We start from the raw sequence: 26,310 nt of genomic DNA on the forward strand, positions 1-26,310 counted from the left end.
TGATATGCATCTCTCTGCCCAAAATGAATTCCAATTAGCTTTTTACATATTTGCCTTGAATAAAACGTATCAAATATGCAATGTAAAGTCAATATGAGTTAATTTTCAACATTCTGTGCATGCAGAAGTTAATCTTCATTTCTTAAAGGTTAGTGGGAAGAAAATGAAGTTGTATCTCAAAAGCTGTACCTATTATATTGCTTACCTACAAATTCAAGCTCAATGTGAAATGATCCATCTGCTCAGGTGGTGATATTAAAGTACTTAGTGATTACCAGGGTACATACTGAGTAACAGTGAAGTGCCTATGCTGAATCAGCAAACTGTAATAACGCAGGTCAGTAACCAATCATCTTAGGCCTTTTTATCTAGCAAAGATACTTCAACTCATACCACTTGTACTACTATTAATGATATCAAGAGATATCAGCTGAGAAAAACAATGGCTTTACCCCCAGGTCCTGTTGTTCTCCTGTCAATACACCAGCAGCATATGAAGTCAGCATATCAGATAAAATGAGCTCAAAATCAAAGACATTCCTCCTAACTCCTACCTTAATTGAGAAGTACTGAACAGTATGTCAATAAAGGAGAACGTGAAAAAAATGACATGATAACGTCAATTTAAGGTTTACAATTACGTTAAAACAGTAAAAAGATTTAAATAAGTATCCCACTAAATAAGATAACTTTTCCACGGAAAAGAACACAGACTGTACTCCATAGCAAAAAATAATAATAATAATAATTTTAAAATTGGTCTGCTTGTTAAACAGGTTAGTTACCCACAAAAAAAACAAGATTCAACAGCTTCCACAGCCTGATCAGCCAGGAAGATTTTTGTAGCTGTACTCCAAAAAAAAAAAAAAAGTCTCTTCTGTTAAGAAAACTGCTCTAACCATTCAGAAATGCACTACCCCAGATGTACGTGAACAAACAGAAGTAGGAAAGATGGTCCAAAAGAGAAGGCTTCACAATTTTTACTAAGCAATTAGTTTAGCTGTTAATTAATAAACTGATACAGTTATTCTAAAAGAATTACAAAGTGCTATATTTATTAAAGAATGTTTTGAAAAGTGTCACACTTCAGATGTATAACTAAATTTGACTGTTTGCAAAAGAAACCATAACAGCATTTTACCAGATATAAAATAACTAATCCCTGAGAATGGGAAGAGAGGCAAGAAAAGATGAAAATGAAGAGTCATATGTGATAAAAAAAAGTTTAAGAAAAATACTGCCCTTAAACCACGAATTCCTAGATTATCTGGGAATTACTCAAATAATATTGCAAGACTACAGTACAAGAAGAATCAATGCTAAATTTTATGTCTGGTGGCAAATACTGTTTTATCAAGAATTCACACAGTTTCTAGCTACATAACTAATCACTTTTAGTTACATGACTCTAATATTCAGCCGACCTCAGACACACTGTGCCAGCAATCCAAGAAGTTTGCTTCCAAAGGCAGAAACGTTGATAGAAAATATGCTACCACGACCATAGGCCTGAAGGATGCACCTCTTCATCATTAGCTTTTTAAAACACCATACAAACATTCTAAGCAGTACCATGAAGTATCTTTTCCTTTTCTTGTTGTGTTTTTGTTTTTTGCTTTTTTTTTTTTTTAAGTGAAAGCTATAACATTCTACTTACCTTAATGACAAATTTGTTGGATGCCATGACTGTTATGACTGTTCAACGTAAACTGGTCCTATAAAATAACAATTAAAAATGATCAGCAGTAGGAAAAACTCAGATCTCTATACCAGAAAAGAGGGAATATTTTCAAATCTATTACTCTTTTTCCCCATTATTGCTGCTCTTCGTACTATATTCTCTGCTTTAAGAAACCCAAGGAAAACTCTTCTTTAAAGGAGAATTACTTAGCTGCTTGTCTCAGTTTCTTTAAAGAACTTTATTACCATTCAGACACTAAGCAACAAACATCTGAAATACAAAATTAGAACTATTTTTCAGACCAGTATCAAGGCAGAGACAAAATGACCTTAATTATCCTAAACAACCTTTCAGACAGCAGCAAACTAAACCTGGAATGTTCCTTCACTACTGTCTCAACCTCTGCCACCCCTGGTCTAACTTCTCTTCCAAAACAATGCCTTCACATAAAATCCATTTGCATAGCTCGAAGAAAGAATGAAGAATAAGAGAGAAAAAAAACTCACACACACAGCTGAAAAAAGGCCTTATTTTCAAAGGGGAAAAATAGCAAAACCAAAACCTTAATACATGAAATAATACCAGCACTTGTCAGAGTCCTCAAGTCTAAGTGAAGTTCATCCCCTCCTATCTTGTGGATACTCCACTCCAGTGTAGCTAGGGAGCCCATGACAGGCTGCATACGTCAATGCTCCTACAGGAATAACATCTCTCTCAAATATAATACGTCATTGTGCTCTTAACAGGAGTTCAGCAAGGCCAAACTGCAGAAAGCAAATTTCAGAATACAGACACCTATTTGCTATGTACAGTTCTGGTACTCAGGCGTATCAGAGTTTAAACCAGTGGAAGAACAGAGCACATTTTTTTGTTGGTTGTTCTATTTTGGTTTGGGGTTTTGGATTAAAGAAGTTATGGCTTCTGATTTACTATGTGTGTTTGTATGTTCATTTAAAATTTTAAACTTTTCATTACATGCATAAAGCAATGTGACCTGAGCATTTTTCTGGTTGCACAAATGTAAAGTGTATTTCAGACATCCTTTTGCTTATCCCAAGCAGGATTTAGTCAGCTTAATTTGGCATAGTCAGTGAGAAGTATTCAGCTGCACAGATCCTGACCCTGACCAGGGCCATTCCAAATAACTTAGGAAGTGTTAATTCATGCTGGAAGCTAAACCCACTCTCCTCCCTTGGGTACAAGAGGAAAGATCTAGTTAATCACTAAGACTTTTTTTCCTTAGAAGAACACTGTAACTCACTCAAATGACTACAGCCTTCAAGTAGACTTGCAATGCAAGCCACAACTCTTGTCACCTGTCAAATTCATTTCAGTTTTTTAACTGCCTTTTTCCTACCTGACAACAATTACGATCACTACACTGAAAATACTGGAGAAGTTCATCACTCTCCACATAAACGGGAGCTAAACATTCACTTATCAAAAGGCAGCAAATTATGTGAAATCAGTGAAAGCCTTTCCAGCTAGCCCCACGATGCTAGAATTCGGAACAGACATGGGATAGGCCCAATGGTACCAAATTAATAGCTACAAACACCAGAGAATAAAAAATTAAGATACATTCTTTTTTCACACAGGATAGGACCAAAGGCATCAGACAAGGGAGAGATGGGGATTGGACAGAAAACCAAGTGATCGAAAGTATATCTATATTGGCAGAAAATAAGAACCAGTAAGACAGCTCAAGCTTCAAAATCAAGAAAAAAAAGCAAGCGTCTGTATCTGGCAGCTGCAATAAACAAACTGCAACAGAAATTACGCTGAGAACAGAGCTGACTTCTACATTCTAAAGTTTCCTAAAGGAGTAGTCTCTTAACACGCTAGAGGAATCTGATCTTTTTTTAAGAGATAGTACAGAAAAAGAGTAAGAATGCAGGAATATGTACCCACTTCCCACTGCATAGTTCCAGTTACTGTAAAACATTGTGACAGAGCTGTCAAAACTTCAGGACGCAAGTCAGGTTGGTGATATCTTTCTCTGTCAGGCACTACACTTACATATTTAAAAATGCAGTCATTATCCTTATTTAGCTTTAAAAAAAAAAGGCAAAACAAGATAAAGACCAACTTAAGAACAACATAGCATAGCACAGATAATTTTGATCTTAAGATCCAACCACAATTATTTTGAATTAGATAATCGTTTCTCTGCAGTGCTTTCATTCCAAATATCCAAATGCTGAGACCTGACACCTCAGAACAACTACATGAAAAAGTGAAAGCTGCAAGGGTGCAATTCCATATACTGGCTCAATGAAAGCTTCCAGTTACTTCAATGATTTGTTTATACATCATGTCAATATCCAAGCAGTAAGAAACAGAAATAGTAAATGCATCGTAAACAGTGAGAAATGACACAGTTACAGTAACAACCGGTTTAAGAATGAGTTTGAACTGAGAGCCATTCCGCAAGTAACTACTGAAAATAAACTTCAATATAGCTAATAAGACGTTTTTACTATGTTCTGAAAAAGCTCAAAGTTAGAGGAATTGTATCTACTGCAACTCATCAGCTCCATAGTAATACTAAATAGCAAGTAATAAAGAGCAAAGTGAATTTTCAAATAATGCTCACACAGACAGAACCTGGAATACCACGCCATGAAACGCAAGACTACCATCCTCCCCTGCACAAAACAGCCCTAAAATCTTTACTACCTTATCACGTAAATTCTGTCAACATTACTGATAGCAAGTTTCAGAAACAGCGTAGGGAACAGTGCTCTTGATCACTTACAATATCATATTTTTCAATTCAGTCTGGTAGTAAGATGCTACTTCACTTTGGAAGTAAATGTAGCGGAACTATTGTAAGAATCTTAGTAGGAGATAAAATCTAGTAATTCTTGAAACAGCAGCTGCTAGAACTAGGACAGATTGAAGCTAAAAGGAAATGGCATCCACCAAAGCAAAAAACAATTGTGTTTCTCAATGTCTTTTAATGGTACACAACATTATACTCTTGGTGTTCAAGAACTCCAAGGAAGGACTACCCCCCCCACAGAAAAATGAAAAGCAGGTAATAAGATACATCACATCCCTTCCCAAACAGCACAAAACCTGGACATTTATGGCTTATCAGATTCTCTGTAAAAAACAAAAAAAATCTGGTCTCCAAATTTGAAGCAGCATTGCAGATTTTTTTTTTTTTTATTATTTTAGTGAAAGGTGAGTATCTATAGCTTTGTTAACAATCCCTCCACCTTGTCCCCCCAACCAAAAAGAAAAAAAAATAAAAATAAATAGAAAAACAGGAGGCAAAAACTACCAAAAAAAGAAGAGTGATAATTGCTATAGATCGTTTCTTTATTTAAATTTAGAATTACAATTTGCTGTGGAGCATGCCATCAACAAAGAGCTCCTACAACAGCAAAGATAATATTAGCAAACCTAACATTGACATGGAATTATCTATACCTTGCATTACGGTAACCAAAAGGCTAACAATGATAGAACACAAGGTACATTCCCTAATCTACCTAGGTGGTACACTATTTCTGAGCTGCATATGGCACAAATTTCACAATGGTGCTGTAGGTTTGTGAACTCAAGAACTATATCTTGACTGGTAACGTTTTATCATTAATCTTTACAGTAGCAATGATATGAAGAAGAGTTGAAACAAAATATGCCAGAGTATCATCTCCTCTGCAAATGTTCATGTCTTGCTTGAAAACAAATTAGAAATAGGTGTTTATCATCTAAATTATTCTGGCATCAGCAACCTCTTTTATGTAGAAATTTGCCACCCATCAACAACGCTACTGTGACAAGGACCATTAAAAGAAAGAAACCGTTTCCAAAACTAATTTACAAAGCAATAGAAGAAACAAAACCAAAATACTAATATTCAGAAATCAGTAAAAAAAAAAATCTGTTCTACAAGAAAAGATGCCAACGCTCCTCAAAATACGTTATCATTTTCCACGCTGCAAAACACGAGATTGAGATCTACTATGATTGCTGCTATGTGGTGACAAAATCTGTTTAATGGAATATCAGATATTTCACAAACTAATGCAAGCCTGAAAATGAGACTATGCATAAGGAAACATGAAGACAACCATAAGATAGAAAAGCTACTCTCAGAAATTATAGTCTTAAAAATAAAGCCAACAAGTTTTCGTGTGTTGTTGGTAGTATTTTAACACCTAAATTTTTAATGGACAGCCTCAAAAGTGAAAAAAAAATAAAGCCCTAGAATTAAACATATAGGTTCCTGGTAGCAAGAATGAGGTATATTTCAAAAACGATGTAGCAGAATATCTTTCTTTCTGAAATTTGAGGCTAAGTGGAATGGTAGACATTCAGAAGAACTGAGGAAACAGGGCTTCCCAGAAAGCAAGCTAAAGTATTTTCAGTCAGTTGATGAACACCATCTTACCTTAGCAAAGAAGGGACTGCCAGTGCTGAAGCAATTTGGAGTTCAGTAGAGATAAGGAACTGAAAATTCCTGCCATACATGCCCACTTGAAAATACAGCAGCTTCTAACACAACAGCTGCAAACTGTTCACACTCTGCCCATCTTTGGGTGCCTTTACCACGTGTGGGGAGAAGCAGGCACCTGAAAAAGACAAAAACAAAAACACTAATTGAGGACCTCTCTAAGAGTAGTCAATAATAACTGTTTTTTATAAAAGAATCAAAATTAACCTTCATGATATATATTTTTTTCTGAACTCAGAGTTTAGATATCAGACAGTGAGTGCTGTCCAGTGCAGACTCAAGGCTCTTTCAGTCAGTTTCTGAGCTCTGATCCTACACCTCAGGTCACTGAGTGGTGACACTGAGCAATACACATATTTAGTAAAGCATTTCTACATCTGGAGGAACACAGCAGCATCTTTACGTGTTGTTGTCTCAGGAATTTCAGGCCCACCATAGCCTTTTTTCCACTTAACCATTGGAAAATGCTCTACCAAAAAGTTTATTTTAGCTCATTGTTATCTAAACATTTTCATTCACAAATTGCCAATGCACTTTCAGAGCACAACAATACATTGCAATAACGTTACGCTTTCACTAAACAAGTGTTGTGATTTAAGGGAAATGAAAGAAACGTGAGAGTGGCCAATTACAGGCAGGTGCTGGTTGTTATCCTTTTGTATAGCTGAGTGAAGTACCAGCTACTCCAGATTTTATTTATTTATTTTTCCATAAAGCGTTACACTCCTTTCTGTGTAGAGATTAAAACTAAAATTTGTCTTAATTTAAAAACAATTTTTAAAAACCTGCCTTTTGGCTGCAATGATAAACTCTGCAGTTCTGCACAAACAAAATAATAATAATAAAAAGACAAGTATGGTAGGAGATAGTGACATGATACAGTGATAGTGACAGCAAGAGTACGGGGAAAGCAGAGAAGCGTGAATACACGAAAGTGCAGAATACGACAAGCCGCCGGGGCGTTTGGAGAAGCAGTCAGGGAACTGAGGCAAGGACGATTTCGTGAACGTGTTTCGGTGAAGATACCACCGTCTACCTGCACGAAGGCTCAGCCAGGTGAGCGAAGGAGTGATGCAGAGTGACTGCAGCCGGAGCGGGGCAAAGCTGAGGTGTTTTTTTTTAAAAGCCTGGGTGATGCTTCACAGGGCGGCGCCTGAGGGACGCGCGGCGGCAGCCGGCCGCCGCCCCTCCGCGAACCACCGCCTGGCACCTTGGTTTCTAGAGAAAAACTAAGAAAAGCGGTGACCGGCGGAGCAGGGCTGCCGAGCCGTGCGGGCACCACACCACCAGCCCCTAACGGTTCTAACGGCTCCCCTGCCCCCAAGCAAGATGGCCGCCGAGCGCGAGCTTCTTCTCCCCTATCCAAAATGGCCACCAGGTGTAGCCGCTGCCCGCCCAGCGTTGCCCGAACGCAAAATGGCGGCTGGGGGGCAGCGGCCGGACGGGGCTCGGTGGAAGGCTGGTCACGTGGAGAGGGGCTGGCCAATGGCAGGCGAGGAGAAGGACGCCGCCGCGCGCAGGTCGTTGCCGGCCGGTGGGGGCTCGAACGCGCGGCCCCGGGAGCCTGAGGTGCTTGGGGAGGGGGGGCGCTGAGGCGAGTGGGGGGCGGCCGGGCTTGGGGCGGATACTCTTATTATTTTTAGTTGGGGGGAATAGCGCGTTTTAAAACTGCTTTGCGTTGGCTTCCTCTTCAAATATTTGCCGTTTGAAGCGGTAACGTGTGTAATTAGGTAAACGTAACAAAGTAACGAAGCTTTATTAAGGTTTAGCGTCCTGAAACTTAAAGCAGAAGTAGCAATTAACGTTTCAAGATGCCTGAACTGAGGTTGTTTTTAAAGCCTTTTTATTTCCTGAAGGTCACAAAGTAAGGCTTTCTTGTATCATTTTGTTTTAATCATGGGCTGCACTGTAATTAAAGATATTAACGTTCAGGCTTATCTGTTCTGTGCTGTTAGAAGAGAAAGGATTTGTGGAATATCTTTAAAATAAACTGTCTTTACCTAGGTAGATGCCACTTTACAATGGGCCTTAAAAGCTTCTGGAAGAGCTACAAAGTCCTGATTGTTATGGGAGCTGGCCTTGGGCTGGTGCACTGGGGGTGGTTTCACATCAAGTCCAGCCCCATCTTCCAAGTGAAGACAGAGAACTTTGTGCCAGAACCTGCGATTGTGGCATATGTGATGCAAAAAGATAACAAAAATAAAGAAAAATAGCTTTAGTGCTATTTGTTGTAGGTAAGTTCCGTAGTTAGTTGTCTGCGTTGAGGCAGGTGATGAGTCAAATGCGTTTTCTAACAGATGCAGTCTTCTAGAGTTTTTTATTCTTTTGCAGCTGAGTTAACATGGTCGTTAGATACACCCCAAAATTGCATCATGTGTCTTTGCAAACTGGTGTTAAATCCTGTGCAATAAGATGAATTGAGTTACGCTATTACAGGACTTAAATTTGTTTTAGAAACCAGCCCCGTTGCTTTTCAAGACAATAGTCAAATTCCTGTGACTGACTTGGTCTATAATAGCATTTTTTCAGGTTCAAAACTGCTCAGAAGTAATTGTGACTTTACATAGAGTAATAGGTCATGTTGTTAATAGCAATACTGATTACAATACAAAAGAATGGTTAAGTATGAGAGAAGTCTAAATACTGCAGAGATTATGTATAAATGTAAACAAATACATATTTAAATTCTGAAGTGTTTAAGAGCTTAAATAAAAGGTAATGCAAGATGTCTTTCAGAGGCTTCTTAAAAGTTGGTTGAACGTTAAGAGCTTTTGTTTCTGAAGTAGTTCCTTGGGAAGCAACGCTGAGCATTCCAGTTCTTTTGTTCTTGTGTTAAAGCAGCTTAAGTCGCTGTGACGCTAATATGATACTATGTGATACGCTATGATACTTTCATACATTTCAGTGCAGTTTATAGTAGCCTGCTATTTATTGACCTATAAGTAAAACAGTATAAATCTGGAGGTCAGAATTGAAGATAATAACAAAAATGTAGTTTGTGTACTGCATGCTTATGTATAATATTAATTTGTATTCTCAAATAGCATTATAGATTGGTATTTGTCCTTACGTGGTGTTGTGTGGAAAAAACTAGAAGTTCAAGCTATGTGATATTGTCAGAAGATTATGCTAATGCCTTTCTGTTTTTTGTTGTAGATATAAATAGCTTTGAAGATTTTTCACCTGTGAGTGTTGCCAGAAGAAGAGATGAGGAAAGCTAGCTGGAGTAGAAAGAACCTTCTACTTGTGGCAGGACTGTCATTTATAGGTGTCCATTTTGGAACCATGCTTGTAAACTTTGTTGCAAAAAAATCTGTTCGATCACATTCGGAAACTAAAAAAGATGATCGTAGTGAATGAAATAGCTTATTGTTGTCATTATATATAAATTTCACAATTTAAGCCTCATTTTAAGAGATGGATCCTGAGCAGATAATCAAATGTACTTATCATACTGTTTCACATTGAAAATAGTAATCCTTGGCTACAAAGAATAAAATGTAGTAATTTGAATTTAATGTACTGTGAATTAAATTTTGAATTTAAAGTGCTGTGAATTCTAGATCCAAGTAAAAACAAAATCTGATTTGGAGGCCAGAATTAAAATGTTAATTTGAAAATGTCTCGTCTTGAAGCCAAAAAGCCTTCATTATTTATTAGTGACCCTTTAACTAAAGATACAGTTAGCCAGTCACTGTCTCTGTTAAATAGGATATTAAAATCTTGCTATGGTCCTGCTGGTAGACTTAAGCAACTCCACAATGGTGTAGGAGGCTATGTGTGTATAACTTCACAATCTTCAGCCATACTTGGCCGTCTTTCTGTCAGCCATCCTGTGTTAAAGGTTTTAACAGCCTCTGTACAGAACCATATAGCCCGCTTCAGCGACTGTGGCTTATTTACTGCTATTCTTTGCTGTAGCTTGATTGAAAACTTTAAAAGCCTACATGTTCCATCTTGCACTGTCATTAAAATAAGCAAACATCTTTTGAGTTTGTGTACTGACTACCTCAAATCTGAGGCCTGTGGTTGCCGAGTATCTGTGGATTTTAGCAATCTCAAGACTCTTCTTTGTTTGGCACGCAGCATATTAACAAGCAAACCCGCTTGCATGCTTAATGCAACAGAAGTTGATCATCTCGCCATGCTAATAGTAAAGGCTTTCATGTTTACTATTCCGTGTCACGTTGAAACTAAAGCTGTTTTAGGAAAGTGTGTAACAGTGCCTGTGAAAGGTAGAAGAGTTCTGGATTCTACAGTTCTTCCTGGACTACTGATAGAAACACCAGAAATTCAATTTGCGAAACTACTTTCTGTCAAAAGAATTTCTTCTGACACTATCAAGATAGCACTTTTCTGTGTGTCCATGTCAGGAGACCTCTTCAACCCTGAAGAAGGAACGATAACAGTCCATCACAGAATTTCTCTAGAAATGTCAGAGCTGAATCAGTTGCTTAATGTAGGAAAGCAGCTGGTTAATGATGAGGTGGGCCTTGTAGTGTGCCAGAAAGTTATCCATCCGTCATTGAAACAGTATCTGAAAGAGAATCAAGTCATGGCTGTGGACAGAGCTGGGCTATCTGTGATGGAACCCCTGAGTCAAATGACAGGTAAGGAGCAAGCTTTCTGCGCTAAGTTGTTACCCTTAATGTTAGTCTTGTAATGAAAACCTACCTAGGTTGCTGTCATTGCAGAGCAGGGATTCTCTTTATTTCTGTCTCTCCTGTCATAGCAGCAGAGCAAGTGTTTCAAACCAGAAAGTGATCCTTTCTTGTCTGAAAGCAATTCAAGTGACTGGCTAGCTGCAATGGCAACATACCACACAGATGATCACTGGTTGCTCCTTGAGGAGTATCTAATTCTAGCAACCGTCTGCAGATGTAGATTATTTTCAAACTCCTTTCTATTGAGAGTAATAAGGTTACCTATTATCTTAAACTAAAACTAAATCTTGCACTTTGAAAATGTTCTGGTTTCTGCTTGCAATTTCCTCTGTGGTCACAAATGTTAGATATTGAAGAACATAATTTAAAAAGCCAAGAGGGGAAAAATGTTAATGCTTTATGAAATGCAACAGGCATCTGTTCTGAGGACATTAATACATGCTGTTCTCTACTTTTCTTAATTGGGCAGGTTCCAAGCCTATAGCTTCCATACATTCGTTTTCTCCCAGTTGTTACGGAAGTTTGAAGGATGTGTGCACTAAGAGTTTTGGTTCAAAACATTTTGTCCATCTAATTCCTAATGACACAGTTGTCTGCAGCTTGGTACTCTGTAACAGAAATGAAACAGCCTGGGATGAACTGAAGGTGGGCACGTTTTCTTGAAATATTTCTTGAAAAAGTCATGTTTTTAGTGGAAAAAATAAAGGGAAAAGAAAAGTATAAATACAGTGAGTTTAAAAAATATTTGGTTCCCAAATGAAACTTAGTTAGATTTAAGGAAATAGCTTCAAAAAAGTGATTTAGAAACTCCATTGTTTCCAGACTTTCAAAATCTTTGGAGTGCTTGTGTTCCTTTAACGCCTCTATTTTAATGCTGGAAGTTGTTCAGAGAGAATTTTTTCACCTGTTCTTAAAGCCAGTGCTAGGTAAATGTTTTCATTCTCATTCTTGGTTAATGGGAGCACAAAGTAAAAATTGCCCATCGAAAGGTCACCAGCAATGCCTGCAAGGCTAGTCAAGCATAGTTCTCCATTGGATAGTTACTCTAAAAATGGTGTTGATATTGGTTGACTTTGTAAGTCAGCTTTGCAAAAAGGAATAAAATACAGCATTTTTTCTGTTCTTCCATATGGAGTGTGGACAAATAAAGACTATTCTTCAGTTATTAAACATGGTTTTGTAAGTGACGTGGCAGGTTTATATTCACACCATTCAAATTTATGAAGTTTCTCCCAGGAATTACTAAAAATCTTTATTCCAGTAGGTGTTGTTTGTTTTTTTTAAAGTCTGGGGGGGAAATCTTATTTATTATGGTATGTGTAATGAAAAATTCATATGGTTTTCAGCGTGCCTGTGAAACTGCAGAGCATGTGTTACAGTTAACAATTAAGGAACCCTTGGCTTTGTTAGGAGGCGGCTGTACAGAAAGTCATTTGGCTTCATATGTAAGATACAAGGTATGTTTAAGATGAGTTTTTTTTAAAGCTGGTTAATATACCTAGGAAGCAAAACGTTTTGTAGAATTACTGTTACGGTTTGCACTTGTCATTTGTAGGTTAATGTTGCACTTCTGTATAATCTCATAAAACGAAGGGGTGTTTTTGAAGCACTCTGCTAGGGGCATCTTTTTCAGAGTTTAATACTGTATTTGTACTTGTTAATGTTTCTTTAGGTATCTATAATAGTGTTTAAGTGTTAAAGTAAAAATTAAGTTGTTTTTATTGAGTGATAATCTGCAGAACTCAGCTTTGATATGTCTAGAATTTTTTTCTGTCAGAATAATCTAACAATTTTTCTGTTAAGGCTGAACCATCTTTAAAAATAACAGCACTTCAAATGTTTGACTAAAGCTATTTCTGTAAAACTATTCTAATTTTTTCTTGCTTTTGTTTTTTAGACTTGTAGTCTGTCTACTAGCAGCTTTAAAGATGCAGATTGTTCTCAGACACAATACCAGTTGATTGCTGATGCTTTTTGCCGCTCCCTGGAGTCTGTAGCTTGCTCTCTGAGTCATGATGATGAAATTCTCACAGACATGGTTTATGGACACTGTTGGCTTGTCCCATCAGGTTTTCCCTCTGTCTCTAATTGGTCAGATTTACTCTCAAAATGTGGCTGCGGAATTAACAGTAATACTCAGAATCTCAACTGGAGGCTTTTGCAACCCCACTTTGGCTCTCCAACTATACAGAGCTGCCCAAAAGAGCCTTCAGTAGACGCTGCTGACTTGCTGACACTAGACTGCTTTGCTGCAAAGTACAGTGGCCTACAAGTAGCTGTGGAGACAGCCAATCTGATTTTGGATCTCTCGTGCATAATTGAAGATCAAAATTAGCTCTGTGATATGAATTGTGTTGCACAGTGAGATACTTAATCATAGAATCACAGAATGGTTTGGGTTGGAAGGGAACTTAAAGCCCATCTAATTCCAACCCCCTGCCATGGGCAGGGACACCTCCCACTGGAGCAGGTTGCCCAAAGCCCTGTCCAAGCTGGCCTTGAACACTGCAAGGGAAGGGGCATCCACAACTTTCTCAGCAACCTGTTGCAGTGCCTCACCACCCTTGTAGTAAAGAATGTCTTCATGTCTAATCTAAATATAACCTTTTTTTAGTTTAAAGCCATTTGCCCTTGTCCTATCACTACACTCCCTGACAAAGAGTCCCTCTCCTGCTTTCCTGTAGGCCCCTGTTAGGTATTGGAAAGTCACTATAAGGGTCTAAAAAGTAATTATATTTGAAAGCAGAGTAATGTATAACATGTTAAGGTACTTAGAAACAGTTAGAGTATGGACAACAGACAGAAATTAAGTCTGTCAGCTATTAAGTACTCTTCTGATTGTTAAGCTACTGACATATAACATTTTCAAATGTTTAACATGGTAGAAATTGTGAAATGATAAGCCAAATATTCAGTGAGTCACAGCAACATGACTTACAAGTATTCAAATAGGTATATTCAAAAGAGCGAACTACACTTCAAAAATTGCATTTCTCGTGTCCTTCTAGGAGATTTGAATGTTCTGCTTCAGTAAATAAAATGCTGAATTGAAGGAGGCTGTCTGATGGTCCTGCTGTATTATGCAAAGTGTTGGATGTTTCTGTAGACTCTGGCCTCTTCAAAGGAATGGGGAAAATGGATTTACTTGCTGAGGAAAATATGTTATGGATTAGAATTTATGTCGTCTCAGCAAAAGCTTTACATAGATTTTTGTACTGCAGCAAGACATTATCACTAGTATTTTTAATTTTCTAAGTAAAAAGAGAAGGGTTTCCTTAGCAAATACCTTGAGCAGCTTATTGTCAAATTCTGCTCTGAAGTACCTTTTCCTGTACTTGGTTTCTAAATTGCTGGAAAACTTTCGATTCATATATAACTTATTTAGTAAGTTGTTAAAAAATCAACCTGAAGATCTTAAGGTAGCAGGTAATGGAAGATTTAAAAAGAAATGGCAGACTGACTGACTTGGGGGGAAGCTTTTTTTGTACAGTGGACCCTGATTGCTTTCTGTGGAATACAGGAAAATTTATAAATGTTTCTATTATATAAGTAAAGATGCAAGAATGTCCCAGTTACCATTCACTTAACTCTTTGCATATAGTTTCTTTTAATGAACTAAGGCTTTAAGCTGCACAGATGTGTTTTGCTCTTTAAATAAGGCTTAGACTGAATGATTGAAACTTTCCTATTTCCAGCATGCATGCAAGATCAAAAGAGGTGTTATAGTTTCTTAAATTAATTTTCTTTATCCCTTTTCTCCTCCCTCGTTTTCCATCACAAGGGGGAAATTATTCACGACATGCTTTTCCAGAAAACAGTTACGTAGTCTGCTTATATTTGCTCATCTCCTAAGTTTTTAATTTATGTACTGAGTATAAACAGTGAAATTGTTTTGTGTAACTCAGTTTTGAAAGGTGTAATTAAATACAGATCTTTCCAGACCTCTTGTACAAAGTCCTTTTCATTTCTAGGAACATGAATGCCTTTATCACTGGGGAAAAAAAAAATATTTAAATTTCTGTATCTTTTTATGTCCTGAAAGGATTGTTTCAGTGCTATAAGGCACTTAGAATGCACCTGGGAATTTGTGGAAGAATGTTACAAGGGATATTCATATCTCAATCCTCAAATATGCTATGAAAAATACCAAAAAATCACAAATAATGAAGCTAAATGATGGTGTATATCTGAAAGCACAGAAGAATCTTGGTGTTGCTTCATCCAATTGAGTCTCTAACTCAGTACTGAATTAAAGTATTTTACTTTAATAGCAGCTTGTTATGCAGTGCAAAATGTTGTTTAGTTGACTGCAGCTGTGAACTGAAAATTAAAACATTTAAGTAGAAGTAGTTCCTGGTATCCTTTTGCTTTGGTATCTGAAGATAAGTTCAGAGCCCCTATCATACAGTTGTTAGCTGTGATTCTAATCCCCACCAATTTAAAAAGCACATTAGAAAATTGTGGAAGCACTAGGAAAACCTAAAATGTGGTATGTCATTGGCTAAAATACTTTAATAAAAGCATAAGAAAGTGTAAACTTCATAGTGAAGATCTTAAGTTAAATTTGGTTTTTGATGACTAGATAAAAATTCATTTATACCTGAACCAAAGATTGTTTCATATATTAATACAGTCTTAATAAAACGTAATTTTTCTCCCAATGTGACAAACATAAATAAGCACATGGCACTGCTTTTTATGGGCAGTGCATGCTCAGTTCTCAGTTGTGCTAGATTCTTCCTGTACCTTCAGAAGTTTAGTTAGCCTACTTTTAACAGGTAATATACGAGGAATGCAACTTCAGATATTGTTTAAAATTCAAGTAAATTAAACTAATTCTCAAACCAAGAGCAGCATAAAATTAACTTTGCTAAACTCCAATGTTTCTTGATGAAACACAGATGTAAAAATGGCATTCCCTAGCTCTCCCCCCATGTTTTTGGGTTGGCAAAATGAAATATTACCAGTTTAATGTCTTCTGAGAAGACGCTATGGTTTTATTCCTGCTCTCCTTGGAATTTAAAGTTTGTTCAGTGGGAGAAATTAGCATTTACACGGGTATTATTAAAAGGCTAGTGTTTTCTGATTGTGACCTTTTTTTTTCTGTTGACTTCTGCAGAGTGCTCAGAGGTTTTTAATTTTAATAATTCTGCTGATAAAGCGCAAGGAGGTACATTCATCTTCAGCCTTCTCAACTGCTAGTGCTCATAGCCTAGCACAAGCTAAAAGTGCTGATGATATAATCACTCAGGTCAGCAAGTTTAAGATACCAATTTAATGTAGTTGCTTCTCAATTCGGTATTTTAGTTTGTTTGGTATTGAAAATTTCAAAGTGAATAAGACCTGAAAGGCTGAGTAATTTAGGGATATTTAGTATTTCTATTACTGCATCCTATTTCAAGTAGACACCATTAAACATTGACATTTTGACTTTGGCTAGTAATATGATAAACCTGTTCTTCACTGATTCTGCTACTATTTGCAAATTTTTAGAGTAGTAACTGGTCCATATCTTTTTTTTTTTCTGTTGATTTTCCTATCTGTAAAACAGAATTGAAGATGATGCTTTTTAAGGCATGGAGACTAGTGGTTGAAGTGTTTTAAGTAAGATGCAAATGCTGAAGTAAGGAACTATTTGATTAAGGGGAACAAAGAAACAGGTTTTTCAAAACAAATTTAGATCCTTACTAAAAGAATATAGGCTCTACGTTTGTTTTGGACCAGATCTTCATGTGATGCTAAGTGGTGTAGATCCTTGAAGGTAGGGTAAAAACAAATTTATGAGTTCAGGAAACTTAACCTTACTCCACCAATAGCACAACATGGGTATTTCAGAAGTGTTTTGGCATTTCTAGGCTAATCAGCCATTACAGTTTTTGATCTTTACCTCTAAAGGAAGAGTATCTATTGTTGCCCAGGTTTGTAAGAAAAATACTGGTTGGAATGTCACAAGCACAGCAGAGTATGCGCAAACAGTTTATCTTGCTCCAAAACTGAACTTTTTAAATTTTACTAGTGCTCTTAGTTTGCTGCGCTGAATAGCAAAATGTAGTATTTGTTACATTTTCAGCAGTGCCACATGAAGTGAGTCATGTAAGTACTACACTGTTCAATCTCAGAGAAGTCAATGTCATAGCAAGAACTTTTTTTTTAAAACTGGATTTGCATTTACTACCATTCTGAAGATGCAGAAATAGTCGGTTTTTTTGCAAAGAGACTGCATCCAACACATAATCTGTGTAGACAGGCTTTTTGAGAATGCAGTTGATAATCATTTTATAATGATTTTTTCAAGGTTTTTAGTACTTTTTACCTGTAAATGTTAATATGATTTTTTTCCACTTGCTTACCAGCAAAGACAAGTTGCACAGTACTTGATAAACAAGCTTCTGGCCAGTAAGACTGTATTCTTAAATTCTCAGTTAAGAAATATCTTTGCTTTTTGTCTATGTACTTTGTCCTGTATAAATTAGCCATACGTAGTATAAGCTCAAAAAATCTGTATATACAGATTTATTCTTTATGCTGGAAGCAGAAATGTGGTCATGGTATATGTAAGTAGAACCACATGTCTTTAGTCAAGAAACTAATAAAATTATGGCAGAATAGGTTCCAGCATTGAGCTGTGCATTTTGTCATTAACTGTGCTGACTTCCATTATTTTTGACCTAGTTTTCTATTAAATATATTTATAGAAATGTCTTGTAGGCATTTCTCCTGCAGCCTTTTATTTTTACCTTACTATGGACATCTTTATAAAGTTGAACTTTCAAATTTACTCACTCATGAGAAGGTTTTATTCAAGCTTTCATCATGCGTCTTGAAGGCCACAACTGTCTACATTCTGGCTTCTGCAGATTGCTGGTGCTTTGTTCTCTGATCTGACAACATAAGTTCTCTTCAGGTACGCAGTAAATAGCTTCCTACTATTATTACTAATAGGTGTTCACCAAGCATTTGTTTGGCAGCATCCCGCAAAATCAACAGCTATTCCTTATTGGTAGCTTTCTTTGTTTATATAAACTGTTAATTCTTTTACAAGTAGAGAAGCTAGACCACCTTCTTTTCATCTTTAAAAGCCATCCATGGTATCTTTTCCCTTCAGGCTTATGATACTGTTAGTCTCATCCATCTAGTATTTGGTAAAGAAAATAGATGGTTGGGGAGAAATTAGTTTCACAGTCCGTAGCTATGACTCAGCTTGACTCTGAGTCATCACTTCTGTGTGAGGCTAAGTAGGATCCTCTGCTGATAAATAGCGTACTCGAGGGCTATGACGGAGTGATTTTCAGGGAATTGTAGGGACTATCATAATTCCAGCTCTTGAAAGACTCGATGACTTTGAGAGTCAGGAGGAAAATTAGCATTATACTCTAATTTATTACTCATTATTAGTGTGCAAGTGGATCTGTGGAGGTGGGATAGGGCGGGAGGTGGTGGCAGTACACGTGCAGCACAGGTGCAGGTTTTCCAGGATCATCTGCCAGCACTGAGGAGTAGCAGACAGTCTTGTGCAGGTGGTTCAGCAGGATCTGAGGGCGGGGAAGACTAGCTCCTATAAACTCCATCCTACCACCTCTTATGTATGAAATGTGAGGGTTTGGTCACGTTAAATACCCTGTAAGGTAAAAAAAAAAAAAAAAAAAAAAAAAAAAAAGGACTTTAAAGACTGCATTTGATTGGATTTTAGTGCGCTTTTGAAGGCAAACCTCTGTGGGGTGGCCCTGGTCTGCTGCCCAGCCAGCTGCCCTCTCACTCGTCTCCTGACAGGATAGAGTGGGAAAATAAGGTGAAACAGCTCCTGGGGCAAGACAAGCCTCCTCCTCCTCTCCCCTCAGGGCTGTTCTTCACCCTTTTCCCCTCACCCTATGCTGCCCAGCACCACGCTGCCCTTTTTTCCAGCTGCCTCCCCAGAAGCCCCTCTGAGGGGCTGGGCCCTGCTCTGGGCCCGCCAGAACCTTCTGGAACCAGTGTGGGGCAGCCCCGGCTCCCTCATGGAGGCCGCACAGCTCCCCTGCTGCAGCCTTTCTGAAATACCTCATAAGCTGCTGTTCTGTGAGCCTTTCCTTATTTGTTATTAGAGAACGTGGAAAAATTGTTGACTTTAAAGAAATTTGTGTGGAGAAAAGAAAGCCAATGTTAGCAAATTGTGCAGTGTGTGTGTCATGAGGCATGCGGGCTGGTCCTGGAGATGAACTAGGTAACAGGGCTGACCCCTAAAAAGACAGCAAGGGGCAAAGAAAACCCCAACTTTCGCTGGGTTTGGAGAACACAGAGGCATGTTTCCTGATGGCCGTTGCCTAGGGCAGACGTGACAGGGCACTGGGAGCTGCCTGTGGAGAAAGGAGGACTGGAAGTGTGCTTAGGAACCGAGGAGCTCCCTGAACAGGGAGCCTGCTGGAAGCAGGGAACATCCCCAAGGAGGGGAATCCCACTGGATCCTGTGAGCTGGGAATGGACCAAGATCCACTTCGTGTGGAGATCCCTGGACATTGTTTTCATGGGAAAACCACCCACAAGAGCCTGTTTAAGTGGGGTCCATAGATACAAGAGCATACAAGATAAAACAGGAGGATCCACCGCTCTGCTGTTACTGCAGTGTAGGGATAACTCATAGCAGAGCAGTGAGTGTTGCAATCCAGGAGGTGACTCAGAAAAGTGAGTTTTTATATTTTCTTTGCACTGGCACAGTGCCTACGAACTAGTGGTATGTGTCGTGTGGGCGTCTGTCTATGCCAACCTTATTTCTCTTTCTGCTTTCTGTCTCATTACTTCCATTTTAAGCAAACAATGATTGCCTTTGTAACAAACGAAGGTGAGATAAATTATTCACTTGTTTTTTGTGCCATAACCGTGGCCTCCTGTTTTTCATCCTTGTTGGGGTTCAGCTGGGATGAGAAAATTATATTTAAATTGTAACTAAGTTCTTTTCAGGTGTTTAAAATCCTGATCCTAGAAAGTGTCCTGGAACTGTCCCTCGTTGTGTTATTTCAACATCACGCATTTCTGTGAGCAGTGCTGCAGTTATTTCCATTCTTTATATTTGGCGTAGATGTGTTCATTAAATCAGGTATTGATGTGTCCCGTCATGATGCTTTACTTGTAGGCATGAATTTGACTGTAAACCATGCTTTTACCGTATTGTATACAGGCACTGAAGAAAACGTTTGGTCTGGGCAGTCACATATGCTCGTGTTCCCCAGCTGGGAACATTTCTAATTGAAAGTTGCTTTCAGCTGAAACATGATTAATCAGGCAATAACTAAGACAGAGAAAGATGTCCCTGCTGTCTACTTTCTTTGAAAATAAACTATTTTGTGTGTGTCAGTAATGAGAAGTACGTAATACAAAATGCTGTGAAAGTGGAATAGCCAAACCCCATGTTGAATAATCCCGTGCACTTTAGTGGTACAGCGAGGGTCTCCAAATAACATATTCACGTCCAAAGTAAAACAGTGGAGAAATTAGTTTAGATTTTTAATAATGAAAATTGCTGTGTAAAATCTTCCGTTGAGTGTTGAAATTCTATAGGGTCAAATAAGAAAATCTGTACGCATTTGATGTCATTTTGAATGTAAAATCTCTTCAAGGACTTCATTATATCAGCATTCAATGGGCTAGCAGCTTTTTGAGAGGAACCTAAATGAGTGTATTCACATCCTGTTTTTAGGAATTATGAAGATCCATTGCATCTGCCTAATCAAAATGGCTGCTAAATGAAAAAGCTCATTCCTAAAACTGCACGCGAAACAGCAGATGTCACTCCAGTCTTTCTGTATGTGGGCCAGAGAAGAATTTCCTCCTGCGCAAGAATACTTACACACAACATTACTGTTTACATTTAATAAAGAGTATGTTAAGAAATAGGTACAATACATTACAGAATTTCTGAGGTTAACCATAAATTGCTGTTTTACGTACTAGAGAAACAGTGTCTGGACTGTCTCCATTTGGATCTGTGTATATTGGCATGGTGTGGAACCAATTTATAAAGAGATCTGGGCACTGAGTAGTAACACATACCTTTCTCTAATGTATGGCTTATGTTTTAAGACAACGGTGTTATTAACTGAGGAAAAACATGCAGTTGTATGGCTGAATTGTTCTAAACCGTTTTTTAGGACTGTCATTAGGTTTCTTATGTTCATGATGAAGTTAACATTTTAAGCAAACTATGGCAAATAGTTTGAGCTATTTATGCACCTGTTCCTGTATGGTTTTAGTTCAGCTAACTTTATCATAAATTCCTTTGTATGGGAGCCCAGAATCAAAGTCTTACGTTTCTTGGAATGGTGCTGATTTAAAGTCATACACATCTTGTATGACTTTATATGTAGCTTGTGCTATAAAAGATGGGCTAAAATTGTCATGGCAAGGTGGCCAAAACTAAATTCCTGCCTCACAGAGAATCATAAGCATCCACAAACTCCAGAGCGGTTACTGCAAGTTCTGAATGTAATCTTGGGAGTATGGTTTTCAGTGCGTGACTTCTTTGTTTTGATTTGGTTATGCACACTGGTAGGGATCTAAAGCCTACTTTGCTATGGGTTATAAAGACACTGGAGTAGAAAGCACGATATTTGTTTTATAGGTGAATTTTCATTGCTTAAAACTCTCACTTTTGGGGAAAAAGTCACCCAGGACTACACCTATTGAATATAGTTCCTGAGTTGTTCTTACATTTGAGGGGGGGAAAAAAATAAGTTTTACAGTATTAAAATGTACTTTTTATAAAAATAAGTGGGATTTTTAAAAGTAAAAATAACAATATAGCTCCACATTATTTTGTTTTAAGAAAATTGCACTTAATGATCGTATGTTGTTAGAGGCAAAAGCTTAAAAATTGTAGATATCTTTGGCATCACAAAAAAAATACATTTTACAATTTTCACATTTTTTCACATCTTATATTTTTACACTTATTTACATTTACAAAATTTTACACTTTTTTGTAAAAAAAAAAAGTTCAGTTTTCAATTGTTATTTTTTTAGATATTAGTAAAAATTCTGCTGTTTTAAAAGCTTTGCAAGCATGCATGTCCTCAGCTTCAGTAAATGCAGAATCTGAATTCTGCTACTGGCTTTTGATATTTTACATAATTAATTTTTCCTACCCACCCATAAACCCACATTTTTTTGAATCTTGTGATTATTTTGGGAGGGAGGAGGAGGAAAGAACTTATACTTTTCCCTTTTCTGTTTTCTTTTTTAAATCCCCAGCAACATTAAGTGATTCAAGAGATGTACTTCCCATTTAAAAAAAAAAAAAGTGATTGTAAATAAATTACTTTGGGGCAATTGACACTTTTGGGAGGAAAATTCATTGAGTGGTTCTTTACTGTTCCTTAAAGAGCTGTGAGCAGAACCTGAAAATTTGGGGGACATAATTGACTCTGAATTGCATATTCTGAGCGAAGCGCCCCTGTGAACTGAACAAAAACCAAGGCTTAACATTTCATCAGGCTTTGCTAGGAGTAGTTCCAACTCTGAGATGAAGCAGAGATGAGTTTACATTTTGCTGACAGACATTTTGCCTGAAGCTTTGCATGGGGAAGGATGTTGCAGATAGCTAACTCTTAAAGCAGGTTAATACTAACCTCTCTTGAACGTGCCTACCAACTTTAGAAGGAATGCTTGTATTATTAGGAAATAGCAATATTTGCCTCTTTATTTGCTGTGATGATTTGGTCGTATGTAGTTGTTGCAAGATGCCAAGCAGATGGTATTAAAGGATTCAAAAATAATGGGCAAACCTGCTCTGGAAGTCAGATACTTCTTTGTTCTGCTGTGAGACCTTGTGGCAAGGCTGCCTGGCTTGCTGAGTTTTGCCTTCGTTTCATCACTGGCTTACTGTCGCTAGAACTGCAAGTCTTTCTTACTTCCCTGTATTTATATTTCTGTCTCCAGATGGAGAATATTTGCGTAAGTGATGGCTAGGCATGGTGAGTGGCAAACCCAGCAGTAATTGTAAGGCACAAAATCAATTCCATAGCTGTAATAAATACAATTTTAGAAACAGCCAAGAAATGCAGAGGAGTGAGTGGATTTGGAGCCACAGGCCAAAAGATTATTTCTGTACATGGAGGAGAAAAAGCACTCAATTTTATCATAATTGTGTAGAAGGGCTCCCTGAATAGGGAATTGGATTGATATTTCCAGGTAATAAAAACATAAAATAGCTTGTATAGCAAGTACGCGATGGTCTTTCCCTGTGCATTTAGTGGAGAGAAAACCTTAACAGAAAATCACTACGTTGCTAATCTAATACAGTAAGCTTCAACTGTATTTGGTAGAGATCATCAAACTGCATACGCTGTGCTTGTCACTTGCACTCAGTAACGTTTCATCAAGAATTAGTCTAAATTCCTTTCAAAGACGTATTTTTTTATAGCTGTAATAAGAAAAAGGAATTTGAACTACCCAGGAATCTGTCAGTAGAAGCTGAGCTGAAAATGATATTTACCTTTGTTGCAGATAAGTCACTTAGATAAGAACTTTTAGCGATAAGGGGTCATTCAGAAGGCAAAACTCTGTGCTTCAGCCTCTTCCCGGCAGACTCCTCAGGAGCAGGCTGATAATAAATTGAGTTTAAGAAATTATCTTAACGGAATGTTTTTCATGTGATGAATTTGAAGACAGTCATATTTCTGCGTGGTTCTGGCTATTGTCAGTAGGGCAGGCTGTGCTCTGTGCGTAGACCTTGATGGGGGAACTCGGAGATTTTATGTGAAGAGGGGGTTTTCTTCCAAGGGGACTGTCAGCTTCAGCCTGAAGGTAGGTGCAGGAACTGTTCCGAGGGCTCTTGTGTGCTCTTACTGGTTTCTTTTGGCCGTAGACATCATGCTGGGGAGGATGTTGTCATGCTGTGGAGCCAGGCTAGCTTACAGCAGCTGGAGTTGCTGAGATCCAGGAGGCCTTCTGAACTCAAAAACACTGGCATGTTTACTTTTGATTGTCTGATGTTCTTATAGTCAAAAAGGGTGTTGCTTTTATTTAATGAGGGTAATTAGAGTGACTTGTATGGTAAGAAAATCTGTAAAACTGATTTTATTCCTTTTTCTTTTTAAAGGTAAACATTCAAAATTTGGGTCGTTTCATGATTGTAAAGGAGGCTTTTTGTCTGTTGGTTGTCCTGGCAGTGTGGAAAGGTCTATCACTTCCCCACCAGTACGTTGAGATTTTGGTCAGTTCCTTGATGCTATTTGAGTAAAGAAGGCAGAAAGCAAGGACCAGACAAAAGAGAGATGGTCCTTGTCCTCAAAAGGAACTGAAGATGAGATAGAGTAAGCACAGTCTGAGATGAGATACAAGCCAATGTTGACAATTATCTTTATTCTTTATGGTGGCCTATAGGTGCTTGGGGTAGCAAGAAGTCACCTGGACTGTTCTCTTAGCTTTCGGCAATCAGCAATTTGAGGACTTTAGGGCTGGGCTGCATTGATTGCACTTCTAATAGGCACTGTTAGAACTGTTTCTCAGTTATGCCTAAATGTGCATTTCTTTAGGTATGTCCCTATTCAGAATCACTTTTTAAAGACCTGTCTAAAAAGAAAATAAGAGGACAAAAGCGGGTACTCAGCTGAGATTTCACATCTCAGAGGAGGATGTAAAGAACTGGACCTTGTTTGTGCTGGTTCTGACTAACACCAGTACCTAAAAGTCATGGTGAAAATACTTAAACAGCAGGATGAGATATAGAAGTTTCCATATGAACTGTCTCTAAAACCATGGGTAATGCTTTAGAGAGAAATTTTCAGGCTCTGCTTTGGTCCAAAGAATCACAAGATGGTGGAGGTCACTTACCTGCTTTGGCAACAGACCTGCCGGGCTCAGTTTAAGATCCAAACAGGCTTAATGTTTAACAGCAGGGAAACAAATCCAAAAAACATGCATGTCTTACTGGTGAATTCCCGTGGTGTCCCTGTTTTTCTTCCCACCAGTGCTGAATGCTGTGCCTTCAATAGCTCAGACTCAAGTGATAAGTCATCATAATGCTGAATGCAGATTTACATATGAAGTTGCCTGGGAAACTTATGTCATAATAAATGTACTCCAGACTGGTTAGTTGTACTGTAAAAGCAAGTAGTTGAGACCATTTTGGCTCCTGATGCCCACGTGGTTGCGTTGCTCTGAGTAAACCAATGTGCTAAGTGGATAAAAACATGCAAACCAGCAAAACTGATTCAAAAATCCAACTGCAGAGATGGAGTACTGTCCTACGTGGTAGGAGCAGCCTTGACTTACTCATCAGGTATGTGCTATTGGTGAGAGTCCACAAGGTGAAATTAACATTTTTAATGCATATTGGGATCTTAGCTTTGGATTTGTTCCTTGATGCTATAATAATTACAGTAAAATAAGCCATATTTGTTTTTTTTATAGAGATGAGGGAGCTTAGGAGAGACCTATCCGAGTGTGGTCAATATTCTGCTGATTAGGGTGTTCACCTGGGAATCCAGTTAGAAGCAGCGTGCTGTGGCAGTATCTGTGGTTCATGAGAGTGCTCCATCTACTAGGCTGAAACTTTTTTTTGAGGGGTGAGGGGGGAACATGCATTTCCTGTTTTTATTTAAAAAAAATATATATATATATGTATATAAAATAAGGGCAGAGTCACGTGCACTTTGTTAGACAAGCAGTGTGACAGAGCAAGCGTAGTGAGATGCAGCTTCCTACAGATGCAAAGAGGAAGCCCAGGTTAAGATGCTGTAGGTCACTCCTTAGGTGGGAAGAGACGGTATTTGATCTTTTGTCTCATGAGTCCTAAACTCATGTCTTGTCTACAGAGGGCCTGAGATTTTCTGTTTTACATTCTAATAAATTAAAAAGTAGGGGATTGCTTGATGTGGACATTTGGGATTTTGCTGCTCAATACCACAGTTCTCCTACACCTGCATATCAAGCTAATACTGAAGTTCATGTTGCATTAAAGGCTGAAACCTTCGAGATGCCCTTAATACCATGGACTAGAGAGTCTGTTCTTCTAGTAGATTTTTGGCAAATTGTTAGACTAGAGAAACAACCACAGATAAAATCTGTGTCTTTTGCTGAATTTGTTTGGCATAACTATGCAAATCAAAGGCAAGACTCTGCTTCTCTGCTTCTGCATCTTTTCTTCCGTCTGCTGTTTGTATACTTTAACACTTTTGTCAGCTGCAGATGGCAATAAGTGAAGGACAGAAAATGGCACGTGTCCAATCCTTCCAAGACCATTTTAGCAAAAAAAATAAAATAAATGGGTTGCTATGATAAGGCAAAGTCATCAGTTACTCTGGCTTGCTGCAGCACTGTCATGGGACTGCTCTCAAGCTGCTGCGGTGAGGCAGACAAACCTTATTGCTAATCCTTTGGTTTAGTTTACACTAAATGCATGTGAAATTTGGGATGGTGATCGAGTTGGGTTGTAAATGTACAGTTTACACTTGTCTTGGTGTTGGACACAGCATTGTCAGAGCAGCTCAGGCCTTAGCAGAATTCTTCTTCCACCTCCTGTACAC

The 26,310-nt window shown here is 38.1% G+C and overlaps 5 protein-coding genes across 12 annotated transcripts in view; 4 read left to right on the top strand and 1 right to left on the bottom strand.

Annotated features, from left to right (window-relative positions):
• SLX4IP (SLX4 interacting protein) overlaps window positions 1-7,476 on the bottom strand; it is a 79,545-nt gene extending 72,069 nt beyond the window's left edge. For all 6 annotated transcript variants that reach the window (XM_066995377.1, XM_066995380.1, XM_013182115.3 and 3 more), the window contains exons 1-3: window positions 7,186-7,476; window positions 6,087-6,267; window positions 1,658-1,715 (exon numbers count right to left, since the gene is read on the bottom strand). In XM_066995377.1, coding sequence (XP_066851478.1) covers window positions 1,658-1,684 — 27 coding nt within the window. In that variant the 5' untranslated portion in view covers window positions 1,685-1,715; window positions 6,087-6,267; window positions 7,186-7,476. The remainder of the gene's footprint in view (window positions 1-1,657; window positions 1,716-6,086; window positions 6,268-7,185) is intronic.
• Window positions 7,477-8,165: 689 nt separating this feature from the next.
• On the top strand, window positions 8,166-9,771 carry LOC136790588 (uncharacterized). The gene is made up of 2 exons (XM_066995386.1): window positions 8,166-8,383; window positions 9,306-9,771. The coding sequence occupies exon 1, from the start codon at window positions 8,171-8,173 to the stop codon at window positions 8,360-8,362; it is 192 nt and encodes a 63-aa protein (XP_066851487.1). The 5' UTR covers window positions 8,166-8,170; the 3' UTR covers window positions 8,363-8,383; window positions 9,306-9,771.
• On the top strand, window positions 9,357-9,771 carry LOC136790589 (uncharacterized). Its single transcript, XM_066995387.1, has one exon. It carries the CDS (start codon window positions 9,357-9,359, stop codon window positions 9,507-9,509), a length of 153 nt encoding a protein of 50 aa, XP_066851488.1. The 3' UTR covers window positions 9,510-9,771.
• Window positions 9,769-14,754, top strand: MKKS (MKKS centrosomal shuttling protein). The gene is made up of 4 exons (XM_013182114.3): window positions 9,769-10,759; window positions 11,283-11,458; window positions 12,160-12,270; window positions 12,711-14,754. The coding sequence occupies exons 1-4, from the start codon at window positions 9,769-9,771 to the stop codon at window positions 13,146-13,148; spliced, it is 1,716 nt and encodes a 571-aa protein (XP_013037568.1). The 3' UTR covers window positions 13,149-14,754.
• A 3,711-nt stretch (window positions 14,755-18,465) lies between these two features.
• Window positions 18,466-26,310, top strand: part of PAK5 (p21 (RAC1) activated kinase 5) — a 312,051-nt gene continuing 304,206 nt past the window's right edge. For 2 of the 3 annotated variants that reach the window (XM_048060795.2, XM_066995368.1), the window contains exon 1: window positions 24,606-25,064. The gene's annotated coding sequence lies outside the window, so the exon portion shown is untranslated. Of the gene's footprint in view, window positions 19,472-24,605; window positions 25,065-26,310 lie in introns of those variants that run through there. The other variant, XM_066995369.1, reaches the window with a different exon arrangement.

This window comes from Anser cygnoides, chromosome 3, assembly GCF_040182565.1.
Source record: "Anser cygnoides isolate HZ-2024a breed goose chromosome 3, Taihu_goose_T2T_genome, whole genome shotgun sequence".
Classification (NCBI taxonomy): Eukaryota; Metazoa; Chordata; class Aves; order Anseriformes; family Anatidae; genus Anser; species Anser cygnoides.